The sequence below is a fragment of the Hemibagrus wyckioides genome, linkage group LG04, assembly GCF_019097595.1.
Source record: "Hemibagrus wyckioides isolate EC202008001 linkage group LG04, SWU_Hwy_1.0, whole genome shotgun sequence".
Classification (NCBI taxonomy): Eukaryota; Metazoa; Chordata; class Actinopteri; order Siluriformes; family Bagridae; genus Hemibagrus; species Hemibagrus wyckioides.
This window is the reverse complement of record NC_080713.1, coordinates 31,403,699-31,422,646: the sequence shown is the minus strand read 5'-3', so window position 1 is coordinate 31,422,646 and position 18,948 is coordinate 31,403,699. Positions and strand designations below refer to the sequence as shown.

The following is an 18,948-nucleotide window of genomic DNA, read 5'->3' as shown; positions in this document are numbered from 1 at the left end:
CTGTCACCTGTCACCCAGTCAGTTGCTTGCTACAGAAAAGATTGTTTTGACTACAGCGATTGCTGGATCCTTTATACATGCCTTTGTCCAGATTAGGTTTTTTGGCACATCATATGTTACTTCTATGAGTCAATTTTTGTACTTTCTGCGTGAAAGTGCCCTCCGCCCCTCTCCCTCCACACTGAGCACATTTCACAGAGAGTCACCGAAGTTTAGTTGCACATTAAACAAAAAATGAAACAGAACAGCTTACTTAAGTTTGTGTTAAAAAGACGTTGTGTGCAGCCGGAGGAGAAAGATAATTCCGATGTTCAGGAGCCATGAAGCTCGAGCAGTAAGGAGCTCTGCTAGTGTTCATTCACCTTTACTCCATCACCAGCAGCACTTTATTCTCCAGTGTGTACCTCCCTACACACCAGTGGAAAAGTAAGCCAATCTCCATTTTCCTCCTATGTAGTTGTATAGTCATTGTTGTTCATTTCATGTGGTTTATACGCCTGTTGAGCCAGATATCGGCCAGTTTACATACAGTCCAATACTGGCCTGCTGATTTGATATTGGTGTTGGGCAAGGCCTGTCAGACACATGTGTGTGTGTGTGTGTGTCTCAATTGTTGTTCTTAACAATAAGCTGTTCTTATTGTTATGTTCTTAACATTGCTTACGATGACATACAAGCTTATGCTCTGATTAAATGGTGGTTTGCATTCAAGCAGGTGTAGTTGTGTTGGCTTATTTTGATAAAAGATGCATTTTAGGCTAGGCCCACCCAATTTTCTCTGGGCCCACCCACATTGTGATTCCTGGCTATGCTAGTGGTGCACATTCATCCTCATGTCTTAATAAAATGGATAATTATCAGTCTTTACTGTTACTATTTATAACTGTTCATGAAAAACTCTATCCAGAAATGTTTCCTGATTCATCAGAAAACTGAACATTACAATGTGACATAGTGACATCAGATCATTCAAATTAAACCATTAAGCAGAATGAAGTCATTTTCAAAACCTCAAATACTAAAGTGGTAGAAAGATAAAGTTCTTTCATTTCTCCTCACCTCAGTGTCTTCAGTTTACACTTCTTATCATTCATTAAATACCTAAGCTCCTTCACTCCTGATGCTCCAGGGTCGCTCCCTCTGAGGTCCAGCTCTATCAGTGATGAACAGTTTGACTTCAGAGCTTTAACCAGAGCAGTGTATCCTTTCTCTGTTATATTACAGTCTGAAAATCTGGAGAAGGAGCAAAATTAATCAAAATCTGTTCAACCTGTTTGTGAGAATGTTCTTTATTTACCTAACATAGTACATAAACTCATTTGTAAATGATGTAAACCTGACTAGGGCTGTAACAGCAATTAAGTTATTGACTTATCGCACAATATTTGGACATCACCTTGATCATTTTGCTCACTATATTGTCCACTGTGTTTACGTAAGAACAACTGTGTTATGGTCCCCCGGATTTCCCCTCCACACCGCCAGAGGGAACCATCACCTAAATATTAGCACTTCCGGGGCCCCAGGTCTCTTCCCACATTGTGGGACGTTTAAACAATGGTCATATATTGTACATCAAAGTATTGCCAGTTATGCTGCCTTACCGAGTGGTTTGTTATTGTTCATCATGTTTGATTTCTGTGTATTATCTTGTGTTTTGATTTTCCCGGCATTTAATCTTTTTCATTGCAGATTTAGATTTGTTTGCAATGCAGACTGCTCTATTGGTATTTTAGATTATTGTGCCTGTTTCCTGGTTTTGCCTTTGCATTGCTTTTTGGATTATTGTGCCTGTGTTTCTTCAATAAATCTCAGCACATGGATTTTACTCCATCTGATCATGCCTCATCATTACAGAATGTCTCTAACATTTTCTTTTGTTTCTGTCTTTTTGCCTGCTCTAGGGCTATCAAATTAAAAATTCAAACTATAAATATTTAACAAATTTAAGATAAAAATCACATTCAAAAACAAAAACTGTGCATCTGAATTTATGATGTGTAGCAAGTACTAGCATCAATTTTAATTAAACACATATTGTCATTAACATTACACTAATAATGTCCTTTTAAGGTAAAAAAATATATAGTTGTAGTGTTTCAAATAATCCAGTCATAATAAAGTTCAACCCGATTAATGACTGATGGTTGCTGGTAATGGGCCTCTGTGTTACAATATAGAGACTTCTATAAAAATCATCTGATTAATTTGATGTATTTGAAAGGGATGACATGTTGTATAATAAAAATTTAGTTTGTAACCAAACTGGACTGAAGAATATTAAACTGTTTAAAGATTATTAGAGTTATAATAAATGTGGACTATTTGTAGACTGATAGCTTTAATATGTATCGGTTCATCACATCACTGAGTTACTCACCGCAGTTTCTCCAGTTTACACTCGTGTTTCTTCAGTAGATCACAGAGCTTCTCCACTCCTGAGTCTCCCAGTTCACACTCACTCAGATCCAGCTCTCTGATGTGTGATGGATTTGTACAGAGAGCTGAAGACAAATCAGCACAGGATTTCCCTCTTACACTGTTACATAGTCTGCAGAGGGAGAAGAAGATAATTAGAGACTTATTAAAAAATAAAATATAAATGTATAATGTGTGTGTTTTATTTAAGTCCGAGAATAAATAAATTTAGAATGAAATCTTTTCTTTAATAAAATGTGCAATATTTTAAAGGAATATTTTCTGAACCCACTGCATTTATTTAATACACAGTAGTGTTATAACTGTTATACTACTATGAATAAAATTATTATTATTATTATTATTATTATTATTTACACATGTGCATCATAAATATTCAGAAAGTATTTCTAAATCAGTTATACAGGACTGAAGAATATTAAACTGCTAAAAGATTATTAGTGTTATAATAAAACTGGACTGTTTGTAGACTGATAGCTTTAAAATGTAAAGGTTCATTTCTCACTTTAGTGTCTGCAGTTTACATTCAGGATTCTTCAGGAAATCACACAGATTTCTCAGTCCAGACTCTCCTGGTTTATTCCTGTTCAGATTCAGATCTCTCAGGTGTGAAGGGTTTAAAACCAGAGCAGAAATCACATGTGAACAGTCTTCATCTGTCATACTGTCTCCTTTATACAACCTGGAGAGAGAGAGAGACAGAGAGAAAGAAAGAGAGAGGGAGGGAGGGAGGGAGAGAGAGAGAGAGGGAGAGAGAGAGAGAGAGAGAGAGAGAGAGAAAGAAAGAGAGAGGGAGGGAGGGAGGGAGAGAGAGAGAGAGGGAGAGAGAGACTTTTTGACTTTTATGCATCTTTATTTACACAAGTCACATATATAAGTCACAGTGACTCAATAAATAAATAAATAAATAAATACGTATTAAAATAATGTCAACAAATTATTTTAAATATGAGTGATTAGTTTAGTTCTGCTGCAAAATTAATTTTTCCTTCTGCTACAGAGCACAACACATTCTCCCAACACCACACACATTTAAACATCCAAGTCATTCATACTTTTATAAAAATTAAAATAAATTAAAATTCTCGATTTCATCAGCCTTTTCAGGATTCTTATGGCTTCACAGTCAGTGTTCTGTGTTATTTGGTTTTTCCGGCTCAGGTATATCACCATTTTGGCCTGACCAAATATAAAATTAATCAGTTGGCACCTGAACCGGTGTTTCCTGACAAACTTAAAACCAGAAATAAAACACTGAAAAGTAAAAAACAACAATAAAAGTCCTTGAAATGCTCCGTAAAAACACAAACAGTGGAAGTAATCTGGAGCAGTGAATAAAAGCATGAAAAACTGTTTCTCTCTGTGAACAAAAAGGACAATCATGTGCAATATCAGGATTTAAAACAGAAATAAAAGAGTTCACAGAGATAATACAGTGTAAAAATCCTCCATTGGAGGTCGGCAGCTTTTTTAGTTAACGGTGGTTTATACAGTGCGTCCACTCTGGTTTAAAATCATCAGTAAAACCATGTACACTTCTCCATGGGGTGTCCACCCTCCCACTCAGCTTCTTCTTATTTAAAACCTTTACACACGCTCTGTAGAGCAGCTTCCCCGACACTGACCCAAAGTCCATCTCCCCTTCACCCCGGCACTCCAGGAGGGGGCCTGCACACCGTCGAGGTCAGGAGAGATGTTCAGCTGGGGTTCGTCCTCTGTAGGACCAGTCTCTGTGTGTGAATAGTCCATTAGCTGAACACGCTCCTCTGGTGTCAATGCAGATTTCCACCGGTTGTAGGAGCTGATTGGACAACACACAGGGACCGCAGTCCCATACGCGCTGCCAGGTCCTCTGCCCTCGACAAGTCCGACCCCGCTGATGTTCACAAGCTCCCGGAGCGTTATAATCCCTGAGGAGATGAGAGTTCTGGACAGTGCAGGGACGGTCACACTGGAGATGTCCAGTCTCCCGCCGTACACCAGAGGTTCCTCCAGCAGCCAGGGTAGCGTTCTACAGCCCTTGTTCTGTTTCTTAAAAACGTTCCATATTTTAAAAAGTCCACGGTAAAAGGCTGGTAATCCAGAAATGTCCAGCATTTTTGTGTCCATTAAAAACAACGCTCTGTCCAGCCCCAGTCCTTGAACTGTGCGTAATAATCCACTGGCTGCTGCTCTCCATACTAAGTCTCTGGGTCCAGTGAGGAGCCTCTAGATGAACTGGAGGCAGAAGGCTGCGGCTCTGCTGGACAGCTGGACCAGCTCCTGTCCTCCTTCTTCTATGGGCAGGTGGAGAACACACTGTGGAATCCAGTGTAGACCGTCCCAGAAGAAGTCCACCAGCAGGGCCTGGATGTTTGCCAGCAGGTTCGGCGGTGGATCCACGCATGCCAGCTTGTGCCAGAGGGACGACGCGGTGAGGTTGTTGATGACCAGCGTTCTCCCCCTGTAGGACATCTTTGGGACCAGCTGCTTCCACCTGCAGAGTCTGCCCTTCACGTGCTCTACAGAACCTTCCCAGTTTTTGTTTAAAAACTCATTGTTCCCCAGGTAGACACCCAAGTATTTAAAACCATCTCTTTTTCCATGCTAAGCCTCCTGGTAGTGACGGTTGCCCACCTTCCCACTCCCCAACTAAAATGGCTTCACTTTTAGACCAGTTAACCTTGGCGGAGGATAAAATATGAAAGTCATTTAAAATGCCAGTTAAAACATTGACATCATTTTGTGTGTTTATCATCACTACCAGATCATCTGCATAAGCTGATAAACATATTGAGGCATTAGCATGTGGCATATTAAAACCAGAGAGATTACTTCTTAACTTATTTAAAAGAGGTTCAATAGCTAGAGAGTACAACATCCCAGAGAGGGAACAGCCCTGCCTGATCCCTCTGTACACTCTAAAAGGAACACATAAACCACCGTTAACCTTCAGTACACTCTCAATGTCACTGTACAACACCCTGATCATGGCTATAAAACCTGGGTTGAACCCGAAGGCTTCCAGCACCTTCCACAAATATTCATGTTCAACCCGGACAAAAGCCTTTTCCTGATCTAGAGAAATTAGACCAGTCTTTAAGCCCAATAGCCTGGAGACGTCCAAAATGTCACGAATTAGATACACATTATCGAATATGGACCTATCAGGCACACAGTATGTCTGGTCATGGTGAATGAGCTGCTCCATTACCTTAGTCAGTCTCGAGGCTAATGCTTTTGAGAGCAGCTTGCAGTCAGTGCACAGTAGTGAGACCGGGCGCCAGTTTTTCAGGTGGGTCAGGTCTCCCTTCTTCAGTAGCAGGGTCAGGACGGCCCTCCTGCAGCTCAACGGGAGTTCACCTCTCCGTACGCTGTCCCGTAGGACATCTAGCACGTCCTGCCCTATGACGGCCCAGAATGCCTTGTAGAACTCGACAGGGAGACCGTCTATACCTGACGCCTGTCCATTCTCCATCCCCTGGAGAGCCTCATGAACCTCCTCCAGCATCAGCTCCCTGTCCAGCTCTCTGGCTGCTTGCTCAGAGAGCTTTGGCAGGTTCATGAGGAAGCTGTCCTCCACTACTTGTGCCCCTGACCACTCACTGCTGTACAGCTTCGAGTAGAAGTTTACTGTCTGCTGGCGAATTTCAGTGGGCTCAGATAAGAGATCCCCTGATTCTGTTCACACAGCATGTATGAATCTTTTCTGTCCATTCTTCTGCTCTAAACTGAAAAAGAACTTTGAAGGAGCATCCATCTCAGCTGCGCTTTTAAAGCGTGAGCAGACCAGCGCCCCCTGTGCTGTAATGTCTAACAGGTTGTTCATTTTGGCTTTTTTACGTTTGAGGGCTTCAATATGCCCTCGATTTCCAGTGGCCTCCAAACGCTGGAGCTCCACTATTTCTATCTCCAGAGCTTTCAGAGATCTAACAATGTCTCTTGTGACATTGAGAGTGTACTGCTGACAAAATTCTTTTGATTTGTGTTTTTGTCACATCCCACCACAGCTGAAGTGAACTAAAGGCTTGCCTTCTCCTGTTTAAAACAATTCCATAAATAAATAAAAGACTCCCTAAAATTAGCATCTTCGTAGTGTAAAAGTGCAGTGTTAAAATGCCAGTAGGCACTCCTTGGTTTAACCTTCTCTTTAGTAATAGTACACTGTACCATACTGTGGTCAGAGATACCTACTGGAACAATAAAACACTTTGTAAAAACGTCAGCTGGTGTTTTAAAACCATAAAAATGATCTAGTCTCACCAGGGAGAGTGTGTTGTCTATGGCATGAGCCCACGTGTACTGTCTCTTGTTCTTATGAAAAGTTCTCCATATGTCGCTCAACTCGTGGGCCTCCACCATCTCCCACAGACGCTTACGGGAAGCCATGCGAGGTTCTGTGTGGTTCCGTCTAAAATATCTGTAGTACAGTTAAAATCACCACCCAGAATTAAAATCTCTGCAGTGTTGCAGTCAGCAATGACATTATTCAACGTGTCTAAAAACGTCATAAAACCTCATTCTCATTAAAAGTTTTCACTTTTAAAAGCCTCCCATTTAAAAATTCTTCAACTGAATAAGAACAAGGAATAAAACTGCGAGCAAAGAGCAAGGCAACACCACCACTGAGCGTTGTGTTATGGCTTAAAATCTCCAACCCATCCCACTCCTTCACCCAATCAGCAGCATTGCTGGTATCACTGTGGGTTTCCTGCAGCATGGCAACGTCAATGTGCTTCTGCTTTAAAACTTCATACAGTTTAGCTCTCTTGTTCTGGTCTCTTGCCCCATTAATATTTAAGCTCGCAATATTAACTCCTTTCATAAAAATAAATAAAATAAATAAAATTAAACAGAGGGTAAAAACCACTCTAACATAAAAAGCACCACACATCAGTCATCATCAGAGTTTTCCCTGTTCATTCTAGTGATCAGTTTCTTCAGACGGAAAATTTCAACATCAATAAACGCACCTTCTCTTCTGAAGAACTTAACGTCATGAATGAACTGTTTACGGTCCGGGAAAAACTCTTCTAATGCTACATTTTTCTGCCATTTGGTGTTCCTTAAAAACTCTTTAATATCATCTGCACTGTACACCACATTGACCTGTTCTTCCTGAGAATCGAACATTAAAACCGAATCTGACATGCAGTCATCACTGTCCGATTCTCGTTCCTCCCCCTTTGTGTCTTTTTTACCTGTTTTTCCCCCCGTCCCTTACCTTGTTTCTTCCTTTTTTAGGAACTCATCCACCATGCCCACGTCTCCCCCGTCCCCCTGCACTGGTGTAGTGTCCGGTGTTTCCGGGCGGTCGCTCTGCACCTCCGTGCCTGCCTCTGCCAGCGCAGGCAGCTGCAGCACTGCTCCAGAACCCACTGAGGTCTTCTCAGTGGAGCACGGCTTCACCCAGTCCGGTTGAGCTGGGCATGGCTCTTCCCCGGCCGGTTCTGCCATGCATGGCCTTTCCGGGGCTGGTTTAGCTCCAGTGGGCTTCTGGGTTGCAGCCTGGGCTTGGGATTTACCTTCCTTCATGTCTGGTACAGCAGCAGCTCCGGGGCCCTCAGCAGCTGGCCGAACCGTAGCCGCAGGGGGAACGACCCCAGCCGACTGAGCTGCGTCCTGCCCCGGTCGCTCAGAAACACCGGGGTCACTCTGCCTCTCGGGGCAGGCCCGAACAACATGACCTGTTTTACCGCATTTGAAACACTTGATATCAGCATCAGAGGAAACAAAGATATTGTAGTCAAAGCCTTCAACACTGAATTTAAAAACAGCATTCAGCTCCTCCACACCTTCTCTAAAAACCATGAAGACCATTCTCCTGAAGGACACCAAGTGCTTCACCAGTGGGGACTTACAGCCAAGGAGGATTCTTTTAATGGGGGAGACAATTCGCCCGTACCGAGACAGCTCTTTTCAGATGGCCTCGTCCGAAAGGAGGGACGTTAGACAACATGACCTTCTTAGATGGGGAACTGAGGGGAGAAACCAGTATTTACTCATTATTAACAATGATGCCTTTCTGAATCAGATTTCTGACTTTCTCAACATTGTTCAAAAACACCACAATGGCACTGTTCATTCTGGAGGCAGAGACAATGTTCTCATGCCCCACCACGTTACCGACTGCTAAACAACATTCTTCAACACTCACCGGACACACAACACGGACACCGTGCCGGACACACAACACGGACACCGCGCCTGACACACAACACGGACACCGTGCCAGACACACAACACGGACACCGTGCCTGACACACAACACGGACACCGCGCCTGACACACAACACGGACACCGTGCCTGACACACAACACGGACACCGCGCCTGACACACAACACGGACACCGTGCCGGCGAGTCAAACTCTCACACAACCTCGTGGTCGGATCCGCCATAACCACGCTTCACCGACACGCTACACACACACACACACACACACACGCGCACACACTCACACACACACACACACAGTTATTATTCGCACACACACTCACACAATAAGTATATAAATATTCCGAGATCTGAAACGGGAAAAAAAAGCACTTTAGTGCAAAATTGGCAAAAAGCCAACCGCTCTCGCGCTCCACACGCCACACTCGCCTCTCTGCCGCGCATGCGCAGAGAGAGAGAGAGAGAGAGAGAGAGAGAGGGAGGGAGAGAGAGAGAGGGAGGGAGAGAGAGGGAGGGAGGGAGAGAGAGAGAGAGAGAGAGAGAGAGAGAGAGAGGGGGAGAGAGAGAGAGAGAGAGAGAGAGAGAGAGAAAGAGAGAGAGAGAGAGTTGAGAGAGGGAGGGAGGGAGAGAGAGAGAGAGAGAGAGAGAGAGAGAGAGAGAGGGAGGGAGAGAGAGAGAGAGAGGGAGGGAGAGAGAGGGAGGGAGGGAGAGAGAGAGAGAGAGAGAGAGAGAGGGGGAGAGAGAGAGAGAGAGAGAGAGAGAGAAAGAGAGAGAGAGAGAGAGTTGAGAGAGTCATGCTTCACATGAGCTCCTGAAGTTTAGCATTTTTGTCACCTCTGGAGTAAACCAAACCTACCAAGAACTACATCAAATTGAAGATAAAATGAAGAGGAACATTAGGACAACTGTGAAAACTGAAAATTGGTTGATTTTCTTCTACCTACGGAGCACAGACTCTGACAGCAGCTTGGAGGACGAGCAGGACAGAAGATCCTGGAGTTAATTCAACACCCAAAAAAGAGAGAAAAATAACAGACAAGACTGACCCATCATCTACACTGTATTATCAAAAAGAAAAACAAGATTATTCATTATTTATCTATTTATTTATTTATTTATTTTAATTTTTATTGCCTAAATAATGTATATTTGAAGTATTAGCGATTTGATAGTTACAAAGTGACAGTTTAAAAAAAAAATATATAAATATATGTATTTATGGAACAAAACATAATGGAGACCATAGCAGCAGAGCCCAGGGTTAGAAAACGTTAAAAACCCAAAACGTTAAAAATCTGGTGCCCCAAAACAGACAGTGCCCTGCAACAACTGTGCAAGGAAAAACTGGGTGATCCTAGCCACATCATCATCCACGTGGGGACGAACGACCTGAGAGCACAGCAAGAGCGAGTAGCAGAATCAGTAAGACAAATGGCCATCAAAGCAACACAGACTTTCCCAAAATCAAAAATCATTATCTCCACAATCCTACCCAGATCAGACTTTCATCCTAACACCATACGAAGAGTGAACACAGACATATCACGTAGATGTGCTGGAATACCAAACATTCACCTGGCACATCATCCCACACTGAATATTCACCACCTCCATGACCATGTCCATCTCCGTAAAGACAGTGTTCATGTGTTTGCTAAAACCCTTAAAGACATTGCCCTGGGCCGGCTCCATGTCAGCCCCCCAAATAGTGCCAGAGCAATCACCACCCCTCAACACGTTAGGGGCTTTTTACCACTACAAAGCAGTGATTCTACACACTCAGCTGAGATCAACACTACAACCTTCACCCAAAGGCCCGCATCCCATCGCCAATCCACTTTACACCCTCACCCAAGCCCAAAGCCTCACCACCAGCAAATCTTTCCCCTACACCAATATACTAGACCACACCACATACAACCTGGACCTCCACACTTTGTTCCATACCACCAGCAACCTATACTGCAACACCCAAGACCCCAGTATACTGCACCCAAAGGCCCTATTCCCTGGGAACAATGTGTGCAAAAACGCAGGAGACCCCGAACAGCTTCAGTGAGGAGCGACAGAACAACAAAGCAGCAAGATGATCCACACTCTGACCGGCCTGAGCAACAGGAGCAACCTGGTCATGCTACAGCCCAGAATGAACAAAACAACACTAACACTAACCTGAGGGAGATCAAAGACATGCTCAGAATAATATGTACACGGCTGGACCAGTAGCCGTGAGTAGAAGAGATACAAAAGAAGGTTTATATATACATGTCTATAGTAAATTTGTATAATATTTATGTATGTATATACACTATATTGCCAAAAGTATTCTCTCACCTGCCTTGACTTGCATATGAACTTAAGTGACATCCCATTCCTAATCCATAGGGTTCAATATGACGTCGGTCCACCCTTTGCAGCTATAACAGCTTCAACTCTTCTGGGAAGGCTGTCCACAAGGTTTAGGAGTGTGTTTATGGGAATTTTTGACCATTCTTCCAGAAGCGCATTTGTGAGGTTCACACACTGATGTTGGACGAGAAGGCCTGGCTCTCAGTCTCCGCTCTAATTCATCCCAAAGGTGTTCTATCGGGTTGAGGTCAGGACTCTGTGCAGGCCAGTCAAGTTCATCCACACCAGACTCTGTCATCCATGTCTTTATGGACCTTGCTTTGGTCACTGGTGCACAGTCATGTTGGAAGAGGAAGGGGCCAGCTCCAAACTGTTCCCACAAAGTTGGGAGCATGGAATTGTCCAAAATGTCTTGGTATGCTGAAGCATTCAGAGTTTCTTTTCACTGGAACTAAGGGGCCAAGCTCAGCTCCTGAAAAACAACCCCACACCAAAATGCCCCCTCCACCAAACTTTTACACTTGGCACAATGCAGTCAGACAAGTACCGCTTCTCCCTGGCAACCGCCAAACCCAGACTCCGTCCATCAGATTGCCAGATGGAGAAGCGCGATTTGTCACTCCAGAGAACTCTGTCTCCACTGCTCTAGAGTCCAGTGGCGGCGTGCATCTGGCTCAAAATCGACAAACATCTAAGCCAAACAGAAAGGGATATTTTCTTATGTGCCCTTTATATTCCTCCCTCTGAATCTCCATATTATAATGAAGACATCTTTGAAACTCTCCACAGTCAAGTGAACCACTTCCAGGCCCAGGAAAGTGTGTTGATCTGTGGGGATCTAAACGCTAGGACAGGGTCCAATACTTGACTACACCATGGATAATAGGAACCAACCACATTTTTGGACAAAGCTTTCCACAAAACATAGTCAACTTCCCAAGGAACAACTCGGATAACCAAGTAAATAAACAATGGGAAACTTCTGATAGAGCTCTGTCAAAGCCTCGGCCTGTACCTCGTCAATGGTAGGGTGAGAGGAGACTCTCTTGGAAGATACACCTATAGTTCGTTTCATGGTTGCTCAACAGTCGACTATATGATCACAGACATAGATCCATCCTCCTTCAGAGCATTCACAGTCAAACCTCTAACACTTATCAGATCACAGCCAAATCACCTTGTATGTCAAAAGAACCAAAAACACCACCATACACTCACAGCCCAGTCAGCTGAATAACACGAGAGAACGCTACAGATGGACTCAAAACAGCACAGAAAAATATCAGACATCAATCAGCCACCCAAAAATACGCTCACTTATAAACAACTCACAATGGAGACGGTGTGAATCTGGCTGTGCAGAACATTACATTTTTGATTATTTGGCAACATTATCTAACCTCAAAAGCTCTAAGAATATTTGTAAAATCAATCAAGAGAATGAAAAATGGTTTGATTTTGACTGTAAAACTATGAGGAAAAATTTAAGACACCTATCAAATAAAAAACACAGAGACCCAAACAATACGGATCTATGCCATCAATACTGTGAGGAACTTAAACAATACAAACATACACTCAGAAAGAAGAGAGAACAGTACGTCCAAAATCAGCTCCAAAGTACTGAAGAAGCTCTAAATTCTAACAGTTTCTGGGACAATTGGCATTTTCTAAATAAAAAACAACATGAACAAGTGGCCATTCAGAATGGAGACATCTGGAAAAATCATTTCAAACAACTTTACAGCAAAATACAAATGAATTTCGCTTCATTTACTAAATTACTTAATTACTAAAACTGTTCAACTTGGTTCTGAGTGTCGGTCATTTCCCTGACGCCTGGAATAAAGGAGTCATAACGCCCATCTTCAAGAGTGGAGACAAATTAGACCCAAACAATTCCAGAGGCATTTGTGTAAGCAGTAATCTGGGGAAGTTGTTCTGCAGCATCATCAATACGAGACTCATAGGCTTCCTTACCGAGCACAATGTCTTGAGCAGAAGTCAGATTGGATTCTTACCAAATTACAGAACATCAGACCACATCTTTACACTGCACACTCTAACTGACAAATATATCAACCAAAACAAAACCAAAATATTTGCTTGCTTTGTAGATTTTCAGAAAGCTTTTGAGTCAATTTGGCACCAAGGATTTACTATCTAAACTCATGGAAATTGGTATAGGGGGTAAAACATACCATATCATAAAAACAATGTACTCAAACAATAAATGTGCAATTAAAATTGGAAATAAACAAACTGAATTCTTCACTCAAGGGCGGGGCTTGAGGCAGGGCTGTCCACTATCACCAACCCTCTTCAATATATACATTAATGAACTGGCAAAATTATTAGAACAGTCACCAGCACCTGGCCTCATACTACATGACTCCAATATAAAGTTCCTCCTTTATGCAGATGATCTGGTCCTGCTGTCTCCTACAGAGGATGCTCTATGTGGAGGAACCTCCACATCCTACACAGGTTCAGTCAGACCTGGGCCCTGACTATAAACCCAACCAAGACAAAGGTCCTAACCTTTCAAAAATGACCCAGAGGTCAGGGAAAGAGACACAGTTTCACCCTCACCAAAATTGATCATGTCACTAATTACACATACCTCGGGCTGAAATTCAGGGCAAATGGAAATCTCAACCTGGCTGTGAATGAACTGAAGGAGAAAGCAAGAAGGGCTTTCTATGCCATTTAAAAAATTTATTTCAGTTCAAATCCCGATTAGAATCTGGCTCAAAATATTCCAATCAGTTCTAGAACCTATTGCACTGTATGGCAGTGAAGTCTGGGGTCCTCTCCTAAATCAGGAATTCAACAAATGGGACAAAAACCCAGTAGAAGCCCTGCATGCAGAGTTCTGTAGGAGCATCCTCAGGGTACAGAAGAACACACCTAACACCACATGCAGGGCAGAATTAGGACAATACCCCTCTATTAATCCACATCGAGAAAAGAGCCATCAAATTCTGGAAACGTCTGAAATGGAGTGACCCCGACTCATCATTTTAAAGCCCTTAAAAATCATGAAGCGAGCATAGAAAAAAGCCCCCTTATTCACCTGGTCCTGAGGCTCCACAAACAAACTAATCTGACTAACACTGACCAACCTCTGGACACTGACCAGCCTCAGGACACTGACCAACCTCTGGACACTGACCGCCTCATCCACAGAATTTGGCCCAACCAAATGATTAACACACAGAAAGAATATTATCTCATTTACTGGACTGAAACAACACAAAATCAAAGCAAGCTACAATGTTATTTGATGCTAAACAGAGAATACACAACAGCAGAATACCTGAGTACAATCAGAGGAAACACACTGAGGAAAACTATGACCAGATACAGACTCAGTGACCACAGCCTGGCCATAGAGAGGGGCAGATACAGACTCAGTGACCACAGCCTGGCCATAGAGAGGGGCAGATACAGACTCAGTGACCACAGCCTGGCCATAGATAGGGGCAGATACAGACTCAGTGACCACAGCCTGGCCATTAGAGAGGGGTAGATACAGACTCAGTGACCACAGCCTGGCCATAGAGAGGGGCAGATACAGACTCAGTGACCACAGCCTGGCCATCGAGAGGGGTAGATACAGACTCAGTGACCACAGCCTGGCCATAGAGAGGGGTAGATACAGACTCAGTGACCACAGCCTGGCCATAGAGAGGGGTAGATACAGACTCAGTGACCACAGCCTGGCCATAGAGAGGGGCAGATACAGACTCAGTGACCACAGCCTGGCCATCGAGAGGGGTAGATACAGACTCAGTGACCACAGCCTGGCCAAAGAGAGGGGCAGATACAGACTCAGTGACCACAGCCTGGCCATAGAGAGGGGCAGATACAGACAGAGCTGGCTGCCCAGAGAGAGCAGGTTCTGTCTGTACTGTAACCAAGGAGAGGTAGACACAGAGCTCCACTTCCTCACATCCCTGTCCAAACTACCAGGAAATTCCAAAACAATTCTTTCCTAAATTTGAGCGGATTTGTCCGGACTTCATCAAACTGGAGAATCGACCACAAAACTCCAGTATTTACTGGGAGAAAAAAGAGACTGTATTTCCCTGGCAGCTCTGTACATCCACGCCTGCCACAAAAAGAGGGAGGAGTCAACCAATCAGTGATGCACTCATGACTCACACACACGCACACATACATATTTGCACATGCACACACACCTCACTCATACCTGTAGATTTTATGCTTTCATTTTGCTATTTCTTTATTTGTTATTTTATTCATTTGTTTGTCGATTGTTTGTAATCTTTACCCCTTTTAAATGCTTTGGCAATACATGTACAATCTGTCATGCCAATAAAGCTCATCTGAATTTGAATTTGAGAATGAATTTGAAAAACCTTTATTTACATCTTCTCAGTGAATATCAATAAATAGAGAAAAAATGTCATTCAAAGGATAGGGTTAAAAGATAAAAAAAATAAATAAATAAATAAAAAAAAATAAAAAAATAATAATAAAAAAAAAAAATAAAAAATAAATAAATAAGACAGTGTATGTGCAAATTGCAGTTTTTCATCGACAACACAACACAGGGCTCCTCTACAACACCAGGTTTTCTCAAACACAGACAGGTTCTTTGTTTTTTTATAGAACACAAAGTCAATCAGAATCCTGGACTTTATGAGTGCTGTAGTGACCATTACAACATTGTGGCAGCCATTTTGTTCAACCTGGTGCTTTCGACTGATGTAAATGCCCATTTTCGCCTGCCCCAGAACAAAGTTTAAAAGCTGGCATCGAGCTCATCTTTTTGTTAAAAACACTAAAAATATTCTGTAAAACGGTAAAAAGAGACTGTAGTCTGGAACATTCTGTAAAAGCATGAAAGATAGTCTCTCTTTGATTACAAAAGGGACACGAGTGGCTGGCCTGGGGACAGAGAACAGAGATAAAAGCATTGACCGCAACAATACCATGTAAAATTCTCCATTGTAAATCCCCAGTTCTTTTCGGCATTGGTGGCTTATAGAGTGACCTCCACTCTGGACGCTCTTCCTCACTCAAACCGAGGACAGTGCGCCAGGGTGTGTCCACTCTCCCCCTGAGCGACCGCATATTAAAAGCTTTGACACATGCTTTATAAAATGTTTTCCCAGTCACATTAAAAAAGTTCATGTTTGTGATATTTTTACAGTCCAAATAGTGACCAGTGCCTTCCTGTCCACAGTCCACAGACAGTGCAAGTTCAGGAAACGGGTCCTCTGAGTCGGGGCTTTCAGTTCCACTAGAGTAGTCCATGAGCATTTCCCTCTCCTCACGCGAGATGACCAGAGTCCACTTTCGCAGCAGCTGGCTCACCGCCCTCTTTGACCTCACGCCTAGCCGAGCAGCTACTCCATCAACGTTCTGTAGGTGAGGTCCAGCGACGTCCACCAGGTGTTTGAGGGTGGTGACACCAGACGCGAGGAGAGACTGCGACAGTGAAGAGTCCCCGACGTCCAGGCGTGCCCCGTATACCAGAGGCTCTTGAAGTTGCCAGTGAAGAGAGTCTGTGGCTGTGGTTCTTTGCACCCTAAAAAGTCTCCAGATTCTGAACAAGTTATGATAAAAAGCAAGCAGTCTTGCAGTGTTCAGTCTCTCTGGATTCATTAAAAAGAGTGCCTTGTCCATTCTCATCTGCCCAAAAGATCTTAAAATGGCACTGGACACTTGTTTCCAGCTAAAAAACTTTGAGCCGCATAAAAACTTCTGTAAAAACTGTAAACGAAAGGCTGCAGTTCTGCTCTGTAAATGTATAAGACCTTGCCCACCTTCCTCTTTGGGTAAGTATAAAATGCTGCGTGGCACCCAGTGCAACTTATCCCAAAAAAAAGTCTAACAAAATCGACTGGATTTTCATTAAAAGGTCTGTAGGAGGGTCTATGCAGGCTATTTTTATGCCACAGAGACGATGCTACCAGATTGTTAATAATTAGCGTTCGCCCCCTGTAAGACATTTTAGGCACCAGCCACTTCCACTTTTCTAGGCGACCAGTTACTTTTTCAATGACCCCTTCCCAGTTTCTCTGTGCGAACGAGTCATTACCCAGGTACACGCCCAGATACTTAAAGCCTTCGCTTTTCCAACTTAGGCCTCCGGGGAGTTTAGGTACCTCGCCTACCCACTGGCCGACTAAAACAGCCTCGCTCTTAGACCAGTTCACCTTTGCAGAGGAAACCGCTCCAAAGTCCTTGGACACCCTGTGTAACATGTCTATATCACTCTGACTGTCGACCATTATTACAACGTCATCTGCGTAGGCCGACAGGTGGATAGCGTTCGGGCAGTCAGGGATTAAGACACCTTTCAGCTTAGCTCTTAGCGTATTCAGAAAGGGTTCAATGGCCAGAGTGTAAAGCATCCCTGAGAGAGAGCAGCCCTGCCTTACCCCCCTACACACCTTAAACGGAGCACATAAGCCACCATTGAGTTTCAGTACACTTTCTATGTCACAGTATAGAATTTGTACTTTGGAAATAAAATCTGAGCTAAAACCAAAAGCATTAAGGGTTTTCCAAAGGTAGTTGTGTTCAACTCGATCGAAGGCTTTCTCTTGGTCTATGGAAATGAAACCCGTATTCAGCCCAAAAAGTTTGGAGACACTGAAAATGTCTCGAACTAATGAGATGTTGTCAAATATGGACCTCCCGGGTATGCAGTAGGTCTGATCTGCGTTTAAAGCCTCTTCCAGAACACTTCCCAGTCTTGTAGCTAAAACTTTAGACAGCATCTTGTAATCACTACAAAGCAATGAAACAGGTCTCCAGTTCTTTATGTCTGTCAGGTCCCCTTTTTTGGGTAAAAGAGTGAGAACTGCTCTCCTACAACTTAATGGTAGCAGTCCTCTTGTCAAGCTGTCGTTCAAAACCTCAAGTAAGTCATCCCTTAAAACATGCCAGAAAGACTTATAAAACTCTGACGGAAGCCCGTCTATGCCAGGCGCTCTGCCACACTCCATACTCATTAATGCTTTGTGCAGCTCTGCTGGTGTTATATCTGCACTCAGCTCTGTATTGGAGTCATGTGACACTCGGGGCAGGTCTTCTAAAAAGCTGTGTTCTGTGGTGTGTTCTCTGTACTCACATTGATAGAGTTTTTCATAAAAACTAACCGCCCTTTTCCTAATGTCAGCTGTATCAGATAAAAGGTGTCCAGACTCAGAGCGCAGGCTGTGAATAAAACGTTTTTGTCCGTTCTTTTTTCAAGGCTAAAAAACAACTTTGAGGGGGCGTCCATCTGGTTTATGCGTTCTGGAATCGTGACCTTATTAATGCACCTTGTGCTTTAAACTCTTTTTCTTTTTGACTGTGAGGGTCTGAATATGGTTCTGGTTCTCTGTGGACTGTGCTAACAACTGAAGTTCTGTTATCTCATCTTCTAGTTGTTTCATAGACCGAGCCAAATCCCTTGTGACATTATAAGTGTACTGTTGACACAACTGTTTTATTTGAGCTTTCCCAAAATCCCACCAATGTTGCAGAGAAATAAAAGCACTTTTTTCTTTCCTAAAATTTCTCCAGAAAAAAGTAAAAATCTCTATAAAATGCTGGTCATTCAGTAAAACTGTGTTAAAATGCCAGTAAGAACTCTTCGGTTTAATACAATTTAAAACTGAAACACATAAAACCAAGCTGTGGTCTGAAAAACCAACTGGACTAATAACACAACTTTTTATGGTGTTCATGTGATGCTTGAACATAAAACCTGTCTAACCTTGCTAATGATACCTTTCCATCAGCAGCATGAGCCCAGGTGTACTGTTTTTGAGTTTTATGCATATTTCTCCAAACATCACTTAACTCGTGTTTTTCAACAGTGTGTAGGAGTCTTCTTCTTGAAGGCATGTGTGGCTCTATATGGTTGCGGTCACTGTTTTCTAAAGTACAGTTAAAATCACCACCAACAAATAAAAACTCCTCTGCATCACAGGTTTCTAAAACATTGCATAATTGATCTAAAAGCTATTCTTTCCACTG

At 43.0% G+C, this 18,948-nt stretch overlaps 2 protein-coding genes across 11 annotated transcripts in view; both read right to left on the bottom strand.

Annotated features, from left to right (window-relative positions):
- Positions 1–129: 129 nt before the first annotated feature.
- LOC131351573 (ribonuclease inhibitor-like) lies at positions 130–2,715 on the bottom strand. The gene is made up of 4 exons (XM_058386992.1): positions 2,711–2,715; positions 2,381–2,551; positions 1,060–1,233; positions 130–181 (listed from the first exon to the last, which is right to left on the bottom strand). The coding sequence occupies exons 1-4, from the start codon at positions 2,713–2,715 to the stop codon at positions 130–132; spliced, it is 402 nt and encodes a 133-aa protein (XP_058242975.1).
- A 222-nt stretch (positions 2,716–2,937) lies between these two features.
- Positions 2,938–18,948, bottom strand: part of LOC131351771 (protein NLRC5-like) — a 172,681-nt gene continuing 156,670 nt past the window's right edge. For all 10 annotated transcript variants that reach the window (XM_058387338.1, XM_058387339.1, XM_058387336.1 and 7 more), the window contains one exon: positions 2,938–3,121. In XM_058387338.1, the coding sequence (XP_058243321.1) occupies positions 2,941–3,121 (181 nt within the window). In that variant the 3' untranslated portion in view covers positions 2,938–2,940. The remainder of the gene's footprint in view (positions 3,122–18,948) is intronic.